Genomic DNA, 26,137 nt, shown 5'->3' with positions numbered 1-26,137 from the left:
AGATCTCTCTCTCTCGCTCACGCGCGCGTTCACTGTCTCTATGGGAGATGAGATGTTCCCGACGAGACGTTGTGTAAATACACAATGAGCGGATGGTCTATGAAAGGTTATGGTATTCAATCTAGCATTTAATCACCCGCTATCTGTGTGTGTGTGTGCCTTGTTGAAAATCAGAAATTACACAGACCGTATGCGCCACAGAAATCAGCGCGCAGCCATCTTTACAATTTTGAGAACTTCTGCTAGCTCTTTATAGCATCATTGTCAGAGTAATTGGCTGATGAAGCGGATTTACTTATTGTAGAGTTAATGAAAGTTATCATGAGTATTGTAATCTTTGATGCGATGTCATAACAAATGTAAGTTAGACTGGGTAGATTACGCTTATAAAGTTCTCAATTCTTCGTTTTGCATGTAGGGACCCTCATTAGGGCCTTGTTAGTCGTATTAACTAGCGATTTTTATTTTTCATTACTCTTTGCCTTAGAGATTAAACTCTTTACATTTGATTATCATGAGAATGGTCGACTTGATACCACTGTGTTATTAGGCCAAAGGTTCATTTTGCGCCGGAGTTGTCCTTTAACAAACGGGAAGATTTAAATGTGCAAGATCGCGGTGAAAATACAGACCGGAAGACAAAAGACAACGAGCACAGCGCTGAAAAATGTGTAAAAATCATATTTACAAAAGTTGATTATGTATAAAAATTAACATTAGAGCCACACCGATATTATCGGTCGATATTAGGCATTTTCCAAACTATCGGTATCGGCAGTTATAATGGCCGATAAATTAATATATCAAAAATAAAATAAAAACGGACGAAACACGCTTCAACTATGTCATGAGTGTTCGAGTTGTATGGTTTGTCCACCAGAGGGCGCTCTACACTCGTTGAGTTGGTCACGATACATACATTGCTTGAATAACAATTAAAAGAACATCCGCGTCAGTTCTCTAAACTCAAATACGCAGGACAAAATTTGTGATGATCATGTCCAGTTTTGATCCTGTTAAATAAGCCGAGAGTGAAGCGAAATTAGCTAGTAATAGTTGTGTTGTTACTGTAGTTGACTGACTGTCCTTTTAACTTTTGACAATGTGACTAAAGTATTTCTTTAATAGCTCTTGACAGTTATAGCAATGAGACGGATCATCTCTCCTTGGCCTGTTAAATTGAAAATGTATGTTTTACAATTTGCAGTATGACGTTATCCATCCATTCTAAATTATGGCTCATCATAGACTAGCTAATCACAAAGCTAGCTAATGCCACTATCATCAGTCTGTTCTGTTGTGAGAATAAAAGAAACAAGTTTCTCTTTAAAATGCATTATCATATTATTTTAGATAAAACTCACACATAACTACAAATAGCTAATGTTAGGGAAATCTGTTAATGTTTTGTTCGCGTTTCTGAAAAAAATTATATATATATCGGCCGATATATATCGGAATATCGGATTTTAAAACCAACAAATATTTGTATCAGTATCGGCCTTCAAAATTCTTTATCGGTCCGGCTCTAATAAAAACTAGAGCCAGATCGATATTATCGGCCGATATTAGGCATTTTCCATAATATCGGTATCGGCAGTTATAATGGCTGATAAATGAATATTTAAAAAATGAAATAAAAACGGACGAAACACGCTTCAATCGTCTCTCCTTGGCCTGTTATATTGAAAATGTATGTTTTACAATTTGCAGTATGACGTTATCTATTGCTAAATTATGGCTCATCATAGACTAGCTAACCACAAAGCTAGCTAATGCCACTATCATCAGTGGAAGACCGCTAACGTAAAACTAGCCTTTGGGTTAATTTGGGTACATTTACATTTAAGAATGTTTATTAATGTACACTGTCCCTTTTCTAAATAAATAAATAAATAAATAAATAAACGTTAACATTAATGAGCTTGGAAACCACAATGAACTTTTTCTGCCTAAATAAAGTAATTATTACCGTATTTATAACTAGCATATCTCTAGTTACAGTCCCTGTATTATTAAAATGTAAGTTATACTTGCGAGGAGTGAACATTTAGACATGGAGAAAAAGTATCAAACGTATCTTGTGCAGAAAAGTGAGCTTTTCTTTTACACGTGTGTGTGAAATCAAACAATATTTAGTAAAAAAAAAAAATATCGGAATATCGGATTTTAAAACCCAAAAATATTTGTATCGGTATCGGCCTTCAAAATCCTTTATCGGTCGGGCTCTAATAAAAACAATATATATTTTTTTACATTTATTACAAAATATGCATAATGGATACAAACATTTCAGTATTTTGAGAGTTTAGGGAGATCGACTCGAAGTCACTCGCAGTGCTTCATGGGAGTGGGCGGAGCTAAAGAGCCATTTTATAGCTTTGTGATTGGTGTAAGCTTACACTTGTTGTAAGTTTCAGGTAATTGCTTTGATTATTGATTGTGTCTGTTGTTGGTCATTGAGTTTGTACGACGTTCACCACGGATCTGAGACTGTGGGCTGCATTAGCATTCAGATCACTGTCGGGATCCAGACACACACTGATGTCTGCGCTGTGGGATTACTGTTAGTGGGTTTATCCACCACTAATAACTAATGGCTGGAATAAATAAATGCTAGATTACTATCTGTCAGTATAAGTCACTCTAATGAAGCACTTTTGGCCCGGGGCTCCGTGTCGAGGAATATTGGCTCCATTTGTTCAGATTCCTTTAAATGAAGCGTGTGTGTGTGTACCTGTCTGCGTGTGTGTGTGTGTGTGTGTCTGTGTGCGTGTTGCTTTTTTCAATTCACACAGACAAAGCCACTTAGCTGCTTTTGATTTAACCTTGTGATGCATAAATAATTAAACCACAAAGAAATATAATACCATAATATTTCATTTTACTTGCATATCAAGAATATAATGCATGCCAAATTGAGACTTTTGAGTTGCACGTCTGTCCATTCATTGCAATAGGAAATACTGTTAATATTGCACAGGTTGGTCTGGCATGATAAATTTATGTTGTTGTAAATAAAAACACAATGCAATGGTGTATATACAGTGTCTGGGTCAAATGTTAGGGTTTGTGCTGGTTTTTGGATGCAACATCACAGCATGAATGGCTCAAATTGGCTCATTATTAAGTGGCCAGGCATCGGGTATTGAAGCTGTAGCATGTGTTTTCCTCCCACTGAAAGTGTAATCTCTGCTGTAAACACAATATAAACACTTGCCAAATGTTAAATGAAGGTAAAAATGAGTTTTGGCTGGTAAATAAATCAGCTGAGAACTTGAGAATGGCAACATTAGGTGTTTCAAACCAAACTATGATGATTGTTTGACCCTCGCTAATGAGAGCAATTAAAATGTAACCACTTACTAAAGAAAACCATGCTTTTGTGTCCATTTTGTATGTTGAAATGCTAATTTGTTGCTAGTAAATTAAAACGCGATGATTAAAATCACAATGTGTTCAGGTTTTGTATCTGGTGCAGTTTCACTGCTATAATGCTGTTCATATGACCGGTGCTGTGTTTCCCTAATATGCATAAGTATATAAGAAAAAAAATTAAATAAGTAAATGATCACATTTTCAATAAAAATAAATATATCTATCTTTTCTGAAAATACCATAATTGAAGCAAAATACTTGTTTAGATTTATATTTACATATAGCAACGTGTTAAAACATGCTATTTCATGCTAGCAACATGTTAATCATGCGAACAATGTGTTGAAAAAGGCTAGCAATGTGTTATGCTAACAATGTCCCAAAATTATCAACATCCTAAATCATGCTAACAAAGTGTTAAATCATGTTAGCAAACATGTTAGAAACATGCTAATTAATGATAGCAAGATACTAATTCAAGCTAACAACACGATAATTCAATGTAAATTAATGTCGGCAATGTGTTAAAATACGATAATTCATTCCAGCAATGTGGTAAAACATGTTAGCAACATGTTAAATCATGACGACAACTTGTTAATTCATGTTAACAACGTGTTAAAACGTGCTAACAATATTCTAATCATGCCAACAATGTGTTAAAATAGGGTAGCAATGTATCAAATAATGTTAACAGCATGTTAATCATGCCAACTATGTGTTAAAAAAGGCTAGCAATGTGTTAAATCATGCTAACAATGTCCCAAAACATATTATCGACATGCTAAATCATGTTAGCAAAGTGTTAAATCATGTTAGCAAACATGTTAGAAGCATGCTAATTAATGCTAGCAAGCTACTCATGCTAACAACACGATAATTCGATATAAATTAATGTCGGCAATGTGTTAAAATATGATAATTCATTCCAGCAACGTGCTAAATCATGATAGCAACGTGGTAAAACATGTAGTTAAATCATGACGACAATTTGTCAACATGCCAACAATGTGTTAAAACAGGCTCGCAATGTGTTAAATAATGTTAAAAGCATGTTAATTATGACAACTATGTGTTAAAACAGGCTAACAATGTGTTAAATCATGCTAATTCATGCTTGCAATGTGCTAAATCATGCTTTTTCCACAATCCACATGTTAATTTATGTTAGTGATCTGTTAAAACATGCTAGTCATTTTTTAGAGTAACACCTTCAAACTTAAAGGCACAATAGGAAGGTTTGCCACAAGAGGGCGCAGTTTCCAACAATAACAAAGGCGTAGGTTTATGACGTAGTGATGTGCTGAATGATGGGACTTGCTGTCAAGTAATGTTTATGGATGAGTGCAAACATTCATGTTTTTTAACATTACAGTAGTATGAAGCAGGTCGCGATTGCTAAAGAGAAAGATATCACACGCTAGTCCCGCGGATATAAAGGAAAAAGGACTTTAATTAATTAATAATTATTAATAATAGCTGAACAGTGTCTATGTAGCGTATGTAGCCTATTCAAGACTTCATTTTAGGCCTTGGTCCCAAACACCCCCCCTGTCTTCCATTGGTCGGGAAAACAGTTAGCTCCGCCCCTTGAGTCGATGTTGCTGTGCCAATACACCGTGATTTTGTGGAACGGCTCAGAGAGAGTATTTTAACACCTTTAAAAAAACCTGATGATGTGGAAAGCAATCCGAGTTTCTGTTCCAGATGTTTCTGTCTAGAAAGCGAGCGGAGGATAGGTGACAACATACACAGAAGGTGTGTTTATCTATCACACGGCTGTTTTATGGGCTGTTGAACAAACAGGTTGTGAGCAGATTAAATGTCTATCTCTCTCTCTTTCTCTCTCCGTCTTTCAGCTGTATGAGTTTAAAGGGATAGTTCACTTTGAAATAAATTTGGTATGTTTTATCTTACCTCATGGGCATCCAAGATGTAGTTGTCTTTGTTCCCAGAGTAGTTTCAATTTTGATATTTTTAGGTCAAACCGTTCTTGTCTGTCAGTCATATAATGGAGGTCTATGGTCACCACCTGGTAAAACGATGTAAATACTGTTCGTTATCTCACAAAAAACGCTCGTTTCGTGTCTTAGGCCATCAATGTGTACTTACATTTACGAGTCATTAAATCATGTTTAATTTGGACGTCTCTGTGCATGCTCTTTGAGGTGGTGACCATAGACCTCCATTATATGACTGACAGACAAGAACGGTTTGACCTAAAAATTTCAAAATTGAAACTACTGCGGAAACAAAGACACCTACATCTTGGATGCCCTTGAGGAAACATAAAACATACCAAAAATTAATTTCAAAGTGAACTATCCCTTTAACGGCCCTGAACAGCAGACGTTAGAGATGATTCATTCATTACATAAAGACATCTCTTCACTGAGACCTCCGTAGAGAGAGAGAAAAATCAGGTCAAGATAGCAAGGAAAAATGAAAGGCAATGAATGAAAAGAGTGGGTGACAAAACTACACATCCGCTTTCTTTGTCGTGCTTTTTCATTTCTCTGCCTTGCAACAAAACAAATGTCACCGCATTAATATAGGCGTTATGGAGATTCAAACTAGCTTTAAATCACAATAAAAGTGCTATAATTTTGATCAAATTTCACAAATGCAAAGAAACACCAAGGTATTTTCTTCTAAAACACTCCAATTATGTTTATTTGGATCCTTAAAAACAATATTTTCACAATGTAAAAGCTACTTGAGTTGCAAAAACATGTTTTTTTTAGCATAGTGGATGTCTAAAAACTTAATCCATATTCTTAGTAATACCACGCACATTTTATAGTTTTTTGTATGCAAATGCTAATTTTCCAAGCTCTCTGCATGCATTAAGATATGAGGAGCTGCTTTACTCCCACTGGAGGAGATGAACACAGCAGAAGTGTGTGTGTGTGTGTGTGACTTCAGCTGTGGGAAATCAGTGGGGCACGCTAATTGTTTTTTTTGTAATATGTCTGAGGTCTTTATTAGTAGTCATGGAAGAAAAACAGAAATTCTGCTTTTTATTCCACCATTTTATGTTTTTATGTTGGCCATTTACCACTTAAATTAGAAGTGAGAAAAGAGGAAGAGCAAGAAGTGATTAAATGTCAGGTACTCTCAGCACCTCAGCTTATTAATGACGAAAATATTGAATATAATATTATTTGTCTTTTGCAAAAATTGTTTTCTTGGACTCATTTTGTGGTGATTATTATTATTATTATTATATAACTGATGTTTTATTATTGTTCTTAACAAAATATTAATTATAAGAATAATATACTGTAATAATTATAATGATAATAGTTACTTATTACGTAACATTGTTTTTAGTGTTGGTTATATTATTGACAATACTATATAATATTAATAACTATAATAAAATCAACTTCATTTAACAATAATGATTTTTTTATTATAATTATAAAAACCTATTAAAATGCATAACACATTATATGAGCCTATACTGTAAAAAATATTTTCAAGATTTGTTATCACAACATATTTTCTTTTGTCAAATCAACTTTATAATAATTTATTTAGTTGAGATAATTTATTATTTTGAGTTTCTGATGATTAAATTAATCTCCTTCATTGTATTAACTCACTTTTTCCAGTTCAATCAACTTAAAATTTTAAGGCAACCAGGTTACTTACTTTTTTAAGTTAAACCATCAATATTTTTTTACAGTGTTGTAATCATGAAGTAAGTGGAATAATTAGAAAAGTTTATGGAGCACTTTTTGCAGAAATTTAAGTTACCATGGTGCATTTTTATAAGGATTGCATGATTTATGAATCGGGTAAAAGTTTCATCCTTGAGAGCCGGCTGACATCTTCAAAGCATAAACAGTGCGGCACAATGGAAATAACGTCTTCAGAACACATGTTGATAAACAGCCGTATTAGTTTATCAGTAAATGATGTAAAATGTCGTCACAGAATCACGTTTGGCAGAAAGATTTACTTCTGAGATCTGAACAGTAATGTTCATTTAATCATATTTCCATTTTCCACCAGACAAATAGATTTAGTCGAGCTAATCTCTGCATGTTTGGTGTTTGTGTGATTGTTTTTGTCAAATTAATATGTGTGATTTTTTAAAAATGACATTTGATTTATGTTGTTGTATGCATAGTAATTACTGAGGCCTGCATAACAGTCCTTTCAGATAGACTTTATAATTATGTGTGTGCTTGCCTTAATTGGAAAATGAATCATAAATTAATTACATAATGTTTTTATTATGCACACGGTTTTCTTTTTCTGATTTGCACATTTGCTCATTTGTGATTTATGAACTGAATCGTTGTGTTGTTCGGGTCAGTGTGATCAGATCATGTCATTTGACTGCTGGGTCTGATGATTTACAGTATGTTTGACAAAATACTATAGCGAGTAATACGTTAATGTTATTATAACAGTATTTGGCAATATAGGTTTCAATGTGATTCATTACTTTGAATCATTGAATCAGTCTCAAGAAATTTTTAGGTTCTGTCTGCGGTTACAAGAGGTAAAAACGATATAAAAACTGTTCGTTTTCTCACACAAACCGCTCGTTTCGTGTCTTAGGCCATCAATGTGTACTTACATTTACGAGTCATTAAATCATGTTTAATTTGGACTTCTCTGTGCATGTTCTTTGAGGTGGTGACCATAGACCTCCATTATATGACTGACAGACACGAACGGTTTGACCTAAAAATCTCAAAATTGAAACTACTGTGGAAACAAAGACACCTACATCTTGGATGCCCTTGAGGTAAGCTAAAACATATCAAAAATTAATTATCAAAAATTAATGCTCTTTGAGGTGGTGACCATAGACCTCCATTATATGACTGACAGACACGAACGGTTTGACCTAAAAATCTCAAAATTGAAACTACTGTGGAAACAAAGACACCTACATCTTGGATGCCCTTAATGTAAGCTAAAACATATCAAAAATTAATTATCAAAACTATCAAAAATTAATGCTCTTTGAGGTGGTGACCATAGACCTCCATGTGACTGACAGACAAGAACGGTTTAACCTAAAAATCTCAAAATTGAAACTATGCGGAAACAGACACCTACATCTTGGATGCCCTTAATGTAAGCTAAAACATATCAACAATTAATTATCAAAACTATCAAAAATGAATGCCCTTGAGGTGGTGACCATAGACCTCCATTATATGACTGACAGACAAGAATGGTTTAACCTAAAAATATCAAAATTAAAACTACTGCGGAAACAAAGACACCTACATCTTGGATGCCCTTAATGTAAGCTAAAACATATCAAAAATTAATTATCAAAACTATCAAAAATGAATGCTCTTTGAGGTGGTGACCATAGACCTCCATTATATGACTGACAGACAAGAATGGTTTAACCTAAAAATATCAAAATTAAAACTACTGCAGAAACAAAGACACCTACATCTTGGATGCCCTTGAGATGAGCTAAAACATACCAAAAATTTATTTCAAAGTCAACTATCCCTTTAATATTATTCAGTACCTGAATATATAACTACACTGTAACAATGACCCCTTAAAATAAAGTGTAACCCTGTTAAGGCTGTGAACACTGGCTCTAGTATATATTGCCCATATCTTCATGACACACGTGAGTGCGCAGCATCATTTATATTCATGCTTTTTGGCACGCAGTCTCTTTCTTCACTGTTTGTTTGACATCGTTGTGTAGAAACAGGCGGCAACAACCATTCGATCAAAACATGTCCTGCCTTTCTGTCAGAGACCTTCTAATATAACTCTATAGCCAATTCCCTTCCTCAGGGACGAGAGTATGTTATTGAGGCCGTCTCTCTCTCTCTCTCTCGCTCTGTCGCCTCATCCTCCATTTCCAATCTTTATTAAACCACTGCTGGTGTAAAACATCAAACACTCGTATCATGTCTGGAGAAAAAGCCATTTCTTTCTGTTTCTGTTGAGGAGAGAAAGAGAGAGAGAGGAGATGGACGTCTCAGGCCTCATATCTCAACGTTATCCTGATGCAATGGCACTCAATTTTTTAATCAAACGTATTTTTTCCGCTGTGGAAGTATTTCATTTAGATTTATGAATTTCTGTCCTTTGGAAAGGATCCACCTTTTCATCTCTGAGTTTACCTCGTGCATGTACATCCATCCATCTCAGTTATTAACATTCTTACAATCTACATTATTTAGAGCTTTATGATGTTTTGAAATATTAAATAAGCTTATTATATGCCTTTTATTCCAAACAACAGATTTGTACAATGTTACTCGTTAGCCTGACTATTCTTGTTGGAATATGAGTCTGAAACTGCTCCGTAGGGCTTTGATTATGAAGCGTGTCCTAACCGAACCAGGAAAAAAACAACAACTCTGCACTCAATTGGATAGTCGGTAAACCTACAACCAATCAGAGCAACGCAGTAAGATCGAACTTCCTGAGTTTGGGCTGGCATCCTAGTTACTCGTATGACACCAGATTCTTTCTTTTTCCTTAAATTAAAATATTGCATCTAAATGATTTTATTTATTTGAATATATTAATTATAATTAAATTTAAATTGTATTTAATTATTTTTATTTACTTTAATGAATTTTAATAAATTAATTATTTTAATTTACATTTTCTTTTATTTAATGTAGTTAAGCTTTCACAAATATTTTTTTTTTCTAGTTGAGCAATCATCCAGAAAAGTAGTCGTCTAAATGGGCTTTTCATAGTTCTTATAACTACTTTTTTCAATATGGGCCAACATTTCTAAAGAATGTCTTCGGCACCGTGTTGAATCAATGCCACGTAGAATTAAGGCAGTTCTGAAGGCGAAAGTGGGTCAAACATTATGGTGTACCTAATAATCCCTTAGGTGAGTGTGTTTATATATATATATATATATATATATATATATATATATATATATAATATTATTATTTTTTTAATTACAATAAAAACATTTAAATATTGAAAAAAAAATAGAAATACAATTATAACATGTAGCCTATACATTTTATTTATTTGTATTTACTTATTTTAAATTTAAAGGGGAAGGTGCTTAATTGTCATTAAAATGTAAATGTAAATATATATATATTTAAAAATAATAATAAAAAAGAAATCTTAATTGTCCTAAAGAGTTTAATTTTGATTCATTTTAGGGGGCAAAAATTAACGCAGACATTACTTTATTTCGTAATTTTCAATATTGATTCCTCTTTATTGTAATTCATGAGTTTAAAACTAAGCCATCAAAAATTTCTACCATTATGTAAAGATATTTTTTTCAAATTAGAAATATAATTATAACACACACACACACACACACACACACACACACACACACACACACACACATATATATATATATATATATATATATATATATATATATATATATAATATTTTACATTTTTTGGGAAGGTGCTTGATTGTCATTAGAATGTCAAAAAAAAAGCTTTATTCTTTATAAAGAAAATTAGGGTGCTTAGTTGTCATTAAAATGTCAAACAAATATTTGCATATATAAATATATATTACAATTATATTAAAAATTAAATTATATTAAAAATATAATTAAAAATATTAAAAAGATTTTTATTTATATTAAATATATTATACTTATATTAAAAATATTTACTCATTGCAACAAATCTTAATTGTCCCAAAGTGAGTTTTTTTTTCGTTCAAAATATATTTTCTAACACACATAAATGTAGCGGGTCAAAAAAAAATATAACCCAGGCATGTTTTGGCGCGATGGAGAGTAAAGCTGAACAAGTGCGTATGTGAGAAAGAGCGAGAGAGAGCGAGAACGCGAGTGTGTGTGGAGGGAGGGGTGAAGCGAGCAGTCGGAGGCAGGAGCGTTTGATTATTAGACACAGAGAAGACGGGATGATGATGGTTGGACAGAGAAACACAGCGAGAGACTGATATAAACGCACGTGACGGACACACACACACACACACACACACACACACACATACGACTGTTACAACATGGGGGCGGTTGTCGGAACACTGAGCTTACAGACGAGACAGAGACGACCATCAAGAGGTAAGACGAGGACTCACTCTGTCTGTCTGTTTGTCTGTCTGTCTCTCACGCACACAGACAGGTAGACCGAGAACTTAACATATGCCCGACTCAAACTGCGTGTGCATCCTTGAATAACATGCCTGAATGTGTGTGTTGTATGTGCATCCTTGAATAGCATGCATGCATGCGTGTGTTTGTATGTGCATCCTTGAGTTGCATGCATGTGTGTGTTTTCAGTAATTAGATGACTCACACACACGTCCTCTTTTGAGCTGTGCAACAAGTGCCGTTTGACCGACGCCAGTGTTTCTGCTCTTTAATAACGTAAACGCTGAAACACGCACGCATTACGTGACTCATGAAGCTGCGTAGTGTTTTTAATGTGAAGCGAGTCAACAGCTTGCAGAAGAGCAGAGCGCGTGCATAATGCGCGTGTGTGTGTGTGTGTGCGTGTTTTGATGTCGGGTCATGTATGCATATGTGTTTGAAACTCTACTTGCATGCCCGCTCCGTTCCCGCCTGTTACCTTGGAAGCACTGTTGTCATGGTAACGGGGCGATGGCAAATTGGTGTGTTATTGTGTGTGCACGTCAGAAGGGTCCCGACCCATCGCTCATGTCCGAGAACCTGAGAGAGAGAGAGAGAGAGAGAGAGAGAGAGAGAGAGAGACCAGCACCTGTTGTTTAGGTGTTCACACAAACACAGTGATCTGAGCGGAAGATATAGGCTGCATTAAAGGAATAGTTCACTTAAAAATAAAAATGTTGACATCGTTAAGGTTTAGGCTACTCACCACCTCGAGTTGTTCCAAACCTGTATGAATTAATTTCTTCTGTAAACACAAAAGTAGATATTTATAATGTGGCTATCCAGACAGTTGCTCCATTGACTTTCAATGTAGGAAAGAAATACTAGAATGTTTGGTTACATTCTTTAAAATATCTTTAGTAAATGATGACCGAATTGTCATTTTTAAGTGAACTGTTCCTTTCAATTTATCTAAAGCTGATAAGAAATGGTTTTAATATGATATTAGGGCTGCACAATATTGAAGAAAAGTGCGTTAAATAATGCTATATTCGTTATTGCTTTGAGTGTGTAAAATAAATATAAACTTTAACAACTGAAACACATCCAAGTTTAACATTCTTTTACTGTTTCATTGCGTAAAAAGTAAGCGGTTTAGGGTTTCAGGCCTATAGGTTTAGTTAACAACAAAAATTGAATAATCAAATGTAAACATATGTATATGGATTAAATAATGATTCTTATTAACCCCTTACCTGTCACCCCTCTTTTTGATAATTGACATTAAAATGCACTATACAAACTTAAATGGTTGTAATTCAAGAATGCTTTGGAATATATATATATATATATATAGGCCTACCCAAGTTTGGTCTTGTTTTAAAGAAAACAATCAGCAGATTATTACTGAAGTGAAAGCACTCAAAAAAATGAAAGTATGAAAAAGTTATGGCGGTTATAATTTACATTAAATCAAATAGAATTTATTAATCTATTTTTTTTAATATAAAATAAATATTTTTTTTACTATAAAATGAAAGCTATATATCTAACCAAGTCGTGTTCCAAATTTAAAGTTGATATCACAAATTTTGATGTTCCCATGAGATTTTGTTTAGGCGTTATACCAAAAATAGCCACCGGGTGCCATTGAATTCCATTGAATTTAATTGTATGCATTCTGCCTTAGTCCTTTCCAACGATATATAGTTTGTAAAGACTAGATTAGGATTTAATAGTAATATAGTGAAGTAAATTTAGATTGCAAGTGACAGTTAAGGGGGTTTTAAAGCTCCAAAAGTTAGTCAGTCAAGAGGAGTGAGTGATTTAGTCTATTTTTTATTTATTAATACAGCACACAGACCGAAGCAGGTTTATTAGGCTGCCGTCACTTTAAATGGATAGTTCACTCAAAAATGAAAACTCTGTCAGTAATGACTCGCCTTCATGTTGTTCCAACCCTGTAAGACCTTCCTTTATCTTCGAAACATAAATGAGGATATTTTTTATTAAATCTGAGAGCTGGATCACTCCTTCATAGGCTTCTATTGGGATCGAAACTTGCCGGCCCAGAAAGTTATTAAAGTTATATTTCTCAATCAAGTGAAGGGTGTTTCTCGTCACCTGCCTGTCGAACAAATCAACTTCAACGAACATCGTGTTATAGAGTAAAGCTGGCATGCTCGCTCACGTTATTTTTGCAATGATAGTTTTTTCCAAAAGATTGAGATTGTATTTATTTTCTTTGGAGTAACTGAAATTATGTAAATATTAATGATTGGATAATGAGCTATGGCAATTGAAATGTGATTTTCATATTTTATATTAAACCCAAAGAGTGGTAAGAGCTTACATTGTGATATTATGTTATGTTTGGTGTTGTGTGTGAGTTAGATGATGTTGTGAGCACGTCTGTGTTTGTCTTCATTGTCGTACAGCTTTGATGGTAATATTTTAGCTAATGGGGATCTAAATAATAAACAAATAATAATATTCCACAACTTATAGAGAAACATAATTGACTAAATTAATTACATAATTTTTTTAATATTAATTACTCAAGTATAGTTTTCACCATGAAAACAGACGAAGTTGGCACGGTGTAAAAAAACAATCAAATCCAATTTTGGTCATTTGCATGTTTTAGAGCTGAAGTCGCTCATTAATTTTGTTTGCCGCTTCAGCGCAGTAAAAATTAGCAAGATGGGGCAAAGCATGAGGAATATGAAATCAACTGTACAGAGATCCATAAATTAAACCTGATACGCCCAATTAAGTTCTCACTCTTTCATTCTCGCTCTCTTGTTCTTGTTCATTTGCGTGAAATCTTCAGTCTAGGCCTGGAAACAAGTCTGGGATCTTTGCTCTTCAGCTTCAGGTTTATCTCTGTATTAAAAATGGACTTACACAATTTCGCTGGGATAACGTGCATGTGAGAAATATCACAATTACGAGTTTCAGTGATCTGAATGACCAAACTTAAGTTATTTATAAGCAGGGAAACTGATGATACATGAGTTGTGAATGAGCGTATCTGTTTAAAACGAGGCAGAAAGCAATTTTGATTTTAATGAATTTGCTAAATTATTTTATAGGCGCCACGTACAAAACAGCTTATAGACAATAAGTGTGAAATTTATCACCTAAAACTGATTACTTTTGTTGGACATCATGATGACAATGAATAATTTTCTGATGTAGTTTGTAGATTACATTCAGGACGGGAAAAGATTAAACGGACAGGATTGAAATCATCAGATGTGATGCGTGCCGTGACCGGCAGAGAGTGAGATATTGATCTGAGAATAGTGCATCACTTTTCATTGAATATTTATAAATTGATAAACATGTCAAGATCACTTGACTTAACCCTATGGTGCTGCTCGTGTGACAGTCAAAAAGGACAATTTTTTTTTATTTAAATTAAATGAATGTACCATATTTTAGTTTTTATTTAAGGGGATTTTATGGTGCTAAATGATGTTTATGCATTAGCTATAATCCATTTATTCACTTTTTGAGCATAGACTTGAAAATGAAATTTCCATTTCCAACTTGAACTGTGATAAATCTTGAGTTTGGTCTTGTTTTAAAGAAAAACACTTTGAAAAAAAGTCAATTTAAAAAAAGAATTTTACATTTATTGTTATGAAAAATGCACAGAAATATTACTTTCAAATTCAAAACACATTTTACTCTAAAACCATGAGGAAAATCAAAGCCATAAATCTAAACAAGTTGTGCTCCAAAGTTGAGGTTGTTATCTAAAGAAAATGAGCTTTTTTTCAGGAACGGTTAACCTTTTGAAGCAAGTTTTTATGTTCACACAGCAAGTACCAAACCTTCACATAGCAAGTGCCAAGTTTCGTACAATTCCAATAAAGAAGAAGAAAAAACATTTTTCGGTCAAAAATGACCAAAGAGCTTCAGATTTACAAAATTTGGATTAATCTTACGGGAAATTGAAACTATGAAAATATTTAGTATAAATTAGGGCTGTCAAACGATTAATCGCATTAATCGCAAAATAAAAGTACACGTGTCTATTTTTATATATATATATATATATATATATACACACACATGCATGTGTATATTTAAGAAATATTTTCATGTATATACTGTATATAGATTTATATATAATTTATATTATATATAAGTATTTTATACATAAATAATATTTTTATTCTAAATAATAAATAAATCATTAATTAAAATTTTTAATTAAATAATAAATAAATAATTTATTTTTATTAAAAAAATATACATGCATGTATTTGCATATATATATATATATATATATATACATACAAAATAATTATACACAGTGCACCCACATATATTATGTGAACACAAACTTTTATTTTGGATGCGATTAATCGTTTGACAGCCCTAATATATAGTTTTAGAGATTATTCTGGATGTGTGTGTTGTAGACCTGTGGCTGTGGGTTTTCCTCTTGTGAATATTTCAGATGTCTTCACTTCACCCCCAACACACACACCCATACACACACACCATTCATTCGCTCTCTCTCAGTTTCTTGTTGTTTGTTGAATCACCCTTCTGGAACATTCTCTGTGTGTTACAAACACTGTAAGAATGTGTTTGCATATCAGATGGGCTGATTAATTTTATTGTTATTAGATAATCTGAAATTATCAGCATTATCCATTTCCACACGATCCTCTCGACCTGAAAGTGGATCATTTAAGTAAATTCTTGAGTAATACCATCATTATTTTGTTCTTGTGCACATCTCACACACTGGCCACCGTACTCTAGATATCAAAGTGTGGTGGAGCGCTGCTGTGTTTGTGTTAAATCCTCATCTCTCTCTCTCTCTCTCTCTCTCTTCCTCCGCTGGTGTGTGTGCTTTGGACACTGATGGAGAACTGCAGCAGACGCTCTTTCTGTGTGGCTGAGAGTCAGAGAGAGTTATTTTTATACTCTTGATGTGCGTCTATAGTTTTAAATGAAACAATTCAGCTTTGTTGTCATTTTTAGCACATCGCATGCCAATGGATAAAAATGAAATGGTTCCTTCAGGAAACAACAGTTACAAGTAGTACACAAACAATAAATATTATGGGTGTATCACAATTCGATACATATCGCGATACGATATTATTGCGATACTCCATGACATATGATAAAAGATTAACAAAAAATGGACTGTTGATTAAAATGCTAAATATGATATTACATAGGGGTGTAAATGAATATGCTTTGGTCCTGATAACCCAAAGCACAGGACAATAGAGACACCAGAATAAACATATTCATGATTCTGATGACTTATTTTAGATAAACACTTCTCTGTCACTGAGATGTATGTAAAATAAAGTAAGCCGCTTTTTACTGGTATCAAGACATTTGGCATTATCAGGACCCACAAATATTCCCTCATTGCATTATTATACATTATATTCAACATTATATATAGTAGGCCAGTTTAATGCAGTAGCTACTACTGACACTAAACTTGATTTTTTTTTTCCCACACAGTAATTTTTATTTTGGTTTGGTTATTAATTTCATATTGTTGCATTTTTGTATCGCAAAATATTGTAACATGATATATTGTTTCATCCCTAATAAATATACAGACACATTTGAATAGTGAATATAATACATACATCAAAACGGCAACAGCGTAATATCTACAGGTATACATTCCTTTTTAATTGATCATTGAATTGTTTAATTAAGATTTTCCATGACAGGGTTCAGGATAAATCTTTTCATGACTACTCAATGATTATTAAACAGCACAAACTATGCAAAAGCGGCATTATTTCCGGCTCACTCAGTATCTGACTCACTCGTTTTTTATTTATTGGAAGATGGATGGATGGATGATGACGCGGAGCGTAGGCTACATTGGTTGTATACTTGTTATTGTGGTGCATATTGGGATGACGATTAATGCTACCCATCGAGATTTGCTACGTATCGGTAATGCGCATGTGCAGACTCGCAGGTTTTTTTTTTTAACAAAAGGTACGTTTTCCTGTTATAATGTATTATTTCCCTTGTGTAAAATGCTTAAGTTACTACCATATGAATATTTGTACGGTCAGCCAGCTAAAAAAGAGTAACTGAAAGTTTCAGTTTGACAAGTCAAAGATGAATATTTTATGATAATTTTTTACTTTTCACACCGTTTTAAAAATAAAAACAGTAGTCTACAGTATACAGTAGCTACTCATAACTTAGAATTGTATTATAATTGTATTTCATACGACTTTAACCGGCATTCTGTGATCAATTCGCGCTACAGTTGCATTTTTCGACAAGGCAGCAAAAATCGACAGAATTCACCTCACCGACGAGAGAAACTAGTCTCAAACACGATATAGGCTATGTCAGTATATTTTCAAAGTCCAAAGTGATTTTGATTTGATTTCCAGCCTGCAAATCAGCCTAAATACGTCAATGTTGTAATAAGTAGAATGAATTAATATTGGTTGCTTGTTGCTAGTCATAAGCACGCTTTCATACGTCTGACCCAAAATTGCAAATATTATAACAGAAAACTCCGTGTTTGTCATTATAAGCTGAACTTGTCTTCAGGAAGACGGCTGAACGTGTGTATCGGGTTTTACACAGGTCGAGTAATGAGAAGTGTGTGTCTGTGATTAACTTTTGTCTTAATGCGTCAAGCCTTGATTTGCGCAGTGTGATTTTCTGTGTGTTTGAGAGAAATGTGTGAATTTTCACTTTTGCTCTCAAAAACGGAGCTCTTCTCGATTGCTATCGTGGTAGTACAAAGATTATGCTAATTCAGATTATGCAAACTGGCAGTTTAAACCGGATTACAGTGAAGTGTGTATGTGTGTGTGTGTGTGTGTGTGTGTGTGTGTTATGACACCGAAAACGAGTCCTTGCGAATGTAGAACAGCCACTTGTATGAAATGTTGTGGTGAAAGGGTTGTGATGTAGCGTTTCCTTTTGTATTTATTTATTAATATATTTCTGAATAACTGCTGCGTGTGATGTGGTTGGTTTTGTGGATGTTTGTCTCCATCTAGTGGCCATTTTAATCGCCTAAAGAGGAAAAGGAAACTATTTATCAAAATATAAAAACATACATGACAAGATTATTTTATTTAACTAAAATTTAAAAAGAAAATATATAATATGTATTTATTTAATTATTAATCGCTACAATATATTTCTCTTGATGTCTGCCATCACAATGTCATTAGATATAAACCATGACCGAACCATATGCAGTTTCATGAATTAAAGGTGCTCTACTTTATGAATCTATGAAATAAATATTTATCACTTACAGCACCTTTGAATTAATTCATGTTTTGGGAACTTTTAGATCTGTAATAATATTGTAATAATTTGTCTCTTTTGTTGTGTCTATGTGTTGCACATGAGCTTTGCCCGCTTTTCAACGAGGCTCGTTAATCAAACCAGCAGTGCTTTGTGTGTGTGTGTGTGCGTGCATTTGCATTTGTGTGTGTGCACGTGCATGTGTGTGTGTGACACTTCTGCTTAACAATTATGTGTCTTTAGGAGGACATGGTCATGTTATTCTGAAATTATGTTTATTGTGGATTGTTTTATAGCAACAATGTTCGGATCTTCAAACAATGGTATTTAATTTTTATTCTTCTCTGAAATGTGCATTGCCACACACACACACACACACACACACACACACGCACACACACACACACACACACACACACACACACACACACACAGTCGATGAGTTGACATCGTTCTTAATGTCCTACCTAAGGGCAGGACTCACCTGGGGCTGCAGTCTCACCTGAGAGTGTGAAGGACACACACACACACACACACACTCTCTCTCTGTCACACACTCGCACACACACACAAACACTCTCGAACACACAAACACACTCTCCTCCTGCGTCATTCAGAATCCATAATGCATGAGTATGAATTGAAGTATTTCGCGTTTGTATTTAAGAGCATATAATTAAAATGGAATGAAATGAATAGAGCTGCAGTAGAACTTGTTAGTTCATGTTAACTCTGGCCCATTAAATGACAAACAATCTATTAGTAATGTATTAGTAAATGTTTTGTTTTTTAAAAAACTAATTAATAAAGTGATTAACTACTAATGTATTTAATTAACATTAACACATTTTAACCATATTGTAAAGAGTTGCTGACTTACGCATATTTGTCTAGAAACATTAGGTGTTATTAATAATCAGTGTTTGTTTGCAATCCCACCCTATTTATTTTGTATTTACATATTAAGGATCACGCTGGAAGAACATTTCCCGTGTCCCATAATGCTCTTATTTATTCAGAATCAATAGATTCAGAATATTCTGTGTGTTTTGTTGAAAACAGAGTCATGGATATTTGACGGTGCCGTATGGCAAAATTCTAATCTGTTTAGTCCAATTCCGTCCATCATTCCATCCATCCATTCTGTCCATCATTCCACCCACCATTCCATTTATTCCTTCCATCCATCCATCATTCCACATAACATTCCATCCATCCATTTATTCCTTCCATCCATCCATCATTCCACACAACATTCCATCCATCCATTCCATCTATTATTCCACCCAATCCATTATTGCATCCATCCATTCCTTCCATCATTCCACCCAACATTCCATCCATCCATCCTGTCCATCATTCCACATCCACATTCCATTCATCCACCATTCCGTCCACCATTCCATCCAACACCCCATCCATCCGTCATTCTATCATCCATCATTCCGTCCACCATTTCGTACATCATTCTGTACATCATTCCGTCCATCATTCCGTGCACCCACCATTCCATCCACCATTCCATCCAACATTCCATCCATCCATTCACCATTCTATCCATCCATTCTGCCCATCATTCCGTCCATTCATCCAACATTCTATCCATCCATTCTGTCCATCATTCCATCCATTCATCCAACATTCTATCCATCCATTCTGCCCATCATTCCGTCCATTCATCCAACATTCTATCCATCCATTCTGTCCATCATTCCATCCATTCATCCAACATTCTATCCATCCATTCTGCCCATCATTCCATCCATCCAACATTCTATCCATCCATTCTGCCCATCATTCCGTCATCCACCATTCCATTTATCAGTTCCACCCATCAATCTACCATTCCATCCAACATTCCATCCATCCATCCACCATTCTGCCTATTCCATCCATCTTTTTGTCCACCATTCCATCCATTCATCCAACATTCTATCCATCCATTCTGCCCATCATTCCGTCCATTCATCCAACATTCTATCCATCCATTTTGCCCAACATTCTATCCCTCCATTCTGCCCATCATTCCGTCCATTCATCCAACATTCTATCCATCCATTCTGCCCATCATTCCGTCATCCACCATTCCATTTATCAGTTCCACCCATCCATCTACCATTCCATCCATCCATCCACCATTCTGCCTATTCCATCCATCTTTTTGTCCACCATTCAATCCATCATCCATTCGGTCCATCATTCCATCCATTCATCCAACATTCTATCCATCCATTCTGTCCATCATTCCATCCATCCAACATTCTATCCATGCATTCCATTTATCAGTTCCACCCATCCATCTACCATTCCACCCAACATTCCATCCATCTATCCATCATTTCATCCATCATTCCATCCGTCCCCTATTTTGCTACATTTATACCCGTTTTTCACGGTGAAGATATTGCAATAGTAGCTGGCATGCCACTAAATTACAAACATATATTTATGTGCTAATACACTATGTGCTAATTGTGTTGATATTGAGTTTAGAATGTTTTAGACGTGTACTCTTACTCAAAATGTCAGGGAATGGCATAATGAATGTGTAGTTATTTGTGTTGTTCTACTTTTGTGTGCTTTCCTTGAATTGCAAGTCTGTGAAGTTCATTAACATCTTGTTTGATGTTCAATTCATATTCATATGTTCCAGCACAATGAACATTTAATAGATGGCATAGTGAATATTTCTAACACACACACACACACACACACAGAGAGAGAGAGAGAGAGAGAGAGAGAGAGAGAGAGACCTTGAACTTGAGAGACTGAGAGAAAGAAAGAGTACAAACTGGGAAACAAAGAATTAGATGTCTAAGAGGAGAGAGAGAGAGAGAGAGAGAGAGAGAGAGAGAGAGAGAGAGAGAGAGAGAGGTGTATATAAAGGTGGATGCAGCGCACTCAGTGAGAACAGAAAGAGACGGTATTGAAAGCGAGAGTAAAAGAGGAGTATTAAGGCAGTAGCGCAGGAGTCAGCAGTGATGGAGGAAGGAGAGGGAGAGGGACTGCAAACTTTAGCTATAGTTCTGCTGCTGTGTGGAGCTCTCAAACTCCTGCACACACTCGGACTCATCAGCACTGAGGGTGAGTCTCACACACACATCTCACTCAGTCAAACACATGAATGTCTGATAATGAGATTTGCTGAATCAGATTTAACCTCTGCTGAAAGTTGCATTATTTATACTGTAATTCTTCTGTGGAAAATATGAAATTCAAAAGAGAGAAACGTTCATAATAATTGTGTTTATAGCAGACCGGGAAAAATGCTTTAGACTTGCACTGAAAAAGAAATGTTGCATGATTTGTTTTATGTTTAATTTACAGATTATGTTGCTAAAAATAAAATAAAATAATATATATATATATATATATATATATATATATATATATATATCATTTTATTTTGCTACATAATCTGTAAATAAAACAAATATTTATATATAGTTATTTTTATATTTATATATACATATATATATATATATATATATATATATATATATAGTTTTTGGAAATAGACTAATTCAGAGATGAATACACTGAAAAAAATAAGGTGTAGAAACTATTTTTACTCAGTTTCACAAATAATTGCAAAGAAATGGCATTGAAATAAACATGCATTTTGAATTAGAGAGATATACTCCAATAACCTTATTTGCAATGACAAATACTTTTTTTAATCAGTGTGTGTTTTTGCAGATTTGTGTGCGTGTTAGAGAGAGTGCAGTACTGTAATGTGACACTGCTAAATGACATTGAACAGCAGTGACTGAGAGCCTCAGGCACATGACCTTTCACCTCACCTGTGTGTGTCCTTCAGTGCTGTAACACACACACACACACCCACACACACGTTGTGTTATGAGACTTTCCATAGACACAATGGTGTTTATATTGTATCTGTATATTCTCTCCCCTTATACACTACCCCTACCCCTATACCTTCCCATCACACACACTCACAGACTAACCCTGCCCCTAAACCTACCCATCACACACAACTTTCTGCATTTTTACATTTTCAAAAAAAAAAAAAAAAAAAATCATTTTATATGATTTAATAAGCGTGTTTCCTAATGGGGACCAAAATATATCCCCACAAGGACAAGGATTTCGGATATTGCCATCTTTGAGGGGACATTTTATCCAAGGCCACACACACACACACACCCTGTGTCAACATGACAGAAAGATCATATTCATATTTCAAACTGTACGTCTGTTTGTTTTTCTCACTTTAGTTGAGCTTTGATTGTTGTGACTCTTGTGATATAGTAGTTTATATACAGAATCAGTCTTATTATACTAACATTGAGATTTCTATTAATATTTTGAATTTTAATTAAAAAATCAGTTTTAATTTTAGATAACGTTTTGTTTTCATAATTTTTTTTTTTTTTTGTCTGTTTAGTGTTTACATTTTTATTTGAAGTTTAGCTAAATTAATATGAGAAATGTAATGTTGGCTTGGCAACTAGCTGAAATAAGTTTATATATATATATATATATATATATATATATATTGATTTAACGTCTGTTATTGTTTTATTTCAAGTAACGAAAATGTTCTTTTTGTTTTTAAATAAAATAAAAGTACATAGGTAAACATACTGACAGACATTTTGAAGGGCGAAATAGCTTGTGATGTCTCCCGTTGATGATGTCATTGAAGATAAAAGCTGCTAAATGAATGAATAAATGTTAAGGAAGTGATCTCTTCGAATGCTGTGAATGTTAAACGTGTGTTTTTCTGCGGTGTTGTCGTCTTTAACACACATGGGAGTTCCTCTGCACTTGTACGCTTCTGAAACCACACGATCCATGATCTGTGTATCTTCTCATCTCATGCAATCTTTCAGATCAACACCAGCATTCGAGAGATTGGTGTCGCTAAGATGTTGTTAAAAAAGTCTCTTCTGCTCACCAAGGCTGCAAATTTGATAAAAAATGACAGTAAAAACAGTAATATTGTATATTAATATATATTATTACAATTTAAAATATGTTTTCTATGTGAATATATTGTAATTTATTCCTGTGATCAAAGCTGTATTTTCATTACTCTGCCCATTCAGTATCACATGATCCTTCAGAAATCACTCTAATATGATGATTTGCTGCTCAAGAAACATTTACGATTATTATCAATGTTAAACAGTTGTGCAGATTATAAATCTGCTTTAAAATATCAATCTTTTGTAGAATTATTAATGTCATTACTATAACTTTTGATCAATTTAATGCATTTCCATGCAAGTATTAAATACTTTGAAAATAAAGAAGATCTTACTGACCCCAAACTTATGATCGGTAATATATGTCAATCAAAATACCAAACATAAGATGCAGAGCAGGTGAAATAGATGAATTATTGGATGTTTGTCTATTTGTGTATGTTTATTTGTATATTTCATTAAATTATATAGGTATGGTAACTAATTTACAGGGTACTGTTTTTTACACTGTATATTGCATTTTATTGACACGATTTTATTTTAAAATTAAATAATTTCCTTTACTTTTATTTATATATGCTGTTTCACTGTTAAATGCATCATATACCAAGGAAATATAATGGATTGCACATGTTTTATTGTCCATGTTTTAATCTGTGTGTGTGTGTAGATAGGGTGTGTGATGATCTGGAGCTGTCTGTAGTGTGTCATCGTCCAGAGGCTTTGGACCTGCTGGAGGCTCAATCAAACTTCAACAGGAAAGAGCTGCAAGTGCTGTACAGAGGCTTTAAAAACGTATGCAAGCTCACACACACACACACACACATGTAGTCAAATTTAAAAAAGAAAATCAAATTTACACACATTTCCCCCATTGTTTCTCAGGAATGTCCCAGTGGCGTGGTCAACGAGGAGACGTTCAAACAGATCTACTCGCAGTTCTTTCCTCACGGCGGTCAGTGTGTGTTTGCAGTTCATCTCTCCACTTCTTTCATGCGTTTCACTTCAGACGGACCAGAAATGAACTAAAAAATGACACCAAAATAAATATAAATCCCCCTAAATTTAATATACAGGGTAAAATATGTGGTTTTAGTATTTATAATAGACGTATCTAGTTAAGCAATATCACACGACTGCAGTTTTCCATATTTTGCATATCGATTTTATACAACAGTTCAACAAAAAAACAAGTTGATTTTACGTGACTTTCATTTTAGGTGCAGAATATTAAAGGAGAAGTTCACTTTTAAAAAAAAACTTTTGCTGATAATTTACTCACCCCCATGTCATCCAAGATGTCCATGTCTTTCTTTCTTCAGTCGAAAAGAAATGAAGGTTTTTGATGAAAACATTCCAGGATTTTCTCCATATAATGGACTTCAATGGGGTCCAAATGGTTCAATGTCCAATTGAGAGTTTCAGTGCAGCTTCAAAGGGCTTTAAACGACACCAGACGATGAATAAGGGTCTTATCAAGCGAAACCATCGGCCATTTCAAAAATAAATAAAGTTTAAGTTTTATAAGCACAAATGCTCACCTTGCTCTGTTCTGTGATGCACGTTTGTGACTCTTTTAAAATGAACGAATCTTTTTTCGAGTAATTTCTTTCGCTGTGATGCGTGTAAATAGGGCCAAAAAATGTCTCAAAATAAAATACAATAAGTTCATTATAATTTCAAAAGGCCTTAAATTTGGGGACGGTTTAAAGGCTGAAATGTGAGGTTTAATGTATTATTATATAAAACTTTGTTTTTTAAATTGTAATGTTTTTTAAATCAGTCATTTTACTGTTAATATATATAGATATTGCCCTAACAAAATGCGGTAGAAAGGTCTCAGAAAAGTCTTAAATTTGCTGATTCTCTCTCTCTCTGTGTGTGTGTGTGTGTGTATTCTCTCTGCAGACGCCAGCACATACGCACATTACCTGTTCAACGCCTTCGACTCTTCCCAAAGCGGATCAATCAAATTCGAGGTGAAATTTCCCTCTGTTTATTCATGTTCTTCACCAACTTGGTTTCTTCTATTGTTATTTTCATTTCTGTGTCAGCACAGTGTTTTCTTTTGTGTCGTTAATGAGAAATCCCTCCTCTCGGCCCAGGACTTTGTCACGGCTCTGTCCATCTTGTTGAGAGGAACAACAACAGAGAAGTTACAGTGGACCTTCAACCTGTACGACATTAACAAAGATGGCTACATTAATAAAGAGGTGTGTTTGATTATACACTTCTACCGTATTTTCTTACAGTTTTTTAATCATCTGTAATTTTTTGCGACTTATATTCCAAAGTAGCAGTATATAATGCAAGTAACGTCCGTCACGCAAAACATGCCGAAAGCGAGTCCGTCTGGATTTTTCTGTTGAATGAGAGATATACGGTTTGTTGCACACACGCTGGTAATTTCAGTTTTTATTTAACCCTTGAGCTGTCACCCCCCCTTTTTGAAAATGCACTATTC

The 26,137-nt window shown here is 34.3% G+C and overlaps 1 protein-coding gene across 6 annotated transcripts in view; it reads left to right on the top strand.

The window, feature by feature from the left end:
- Window positions 1-26,137, top strand: part of kcnip1a (Kv channel interacting protein 1 a) — a 47,240-nt gene that overhangs the window by 13,235 nt on the left and 7,868 nt on the right. For 3 of the 6 annotated variants that reach the window (XM_039655091.2, XM_039655087.2, XM_039655086.2), the window contains exons 2-5: window positions 24,344-24,468; window positions 24,559-24,628; window positions 25,582-25,652; window positions 25,779-25,886. In XM_039655091.2, coding sequence (XP_039511025.1) covers window positions 24,344-24,468; window positions 24,559-24,628; window positions 25,582-25,652; window positions 25,779-25,886 — 374 coding nt within the window. Of the gene's footprint in view, window positions 1-11,180; window positions 11,420-19,014; window positions 19,042-21,670; window positions 21,803-24,343; window positions 24,469-24,558; window positions 24,629-25,581; window positions 25,653-25,778; window positions 25,887-26,137 lie in introns of those variants that run through there. The other 3 variants (XM_039655088.2, XM_039655090.2, XM_039655092.2) reach the window with 3 other exon arrangements.

This window comes from Pimephales promelas, chromosome 9 (genome assembly GCF_988280905.1).
Source record: "Pimephales promelas chromosome 9, fPimPro1.hap1.1, whole genome shotgun sequence".
NCBI classification, from domain to species: domain Eukaryota; kingdom Metazoa; phylum Chordata; class Actinopteri; order Cypriniformes; family Leuciscidae; genus Pimephales; species Pimephales promelas.
Note: the sequence above shows the minus strand (reverse complement) of the source record. Positions and strands in the feature narration are given on the sequence as shown.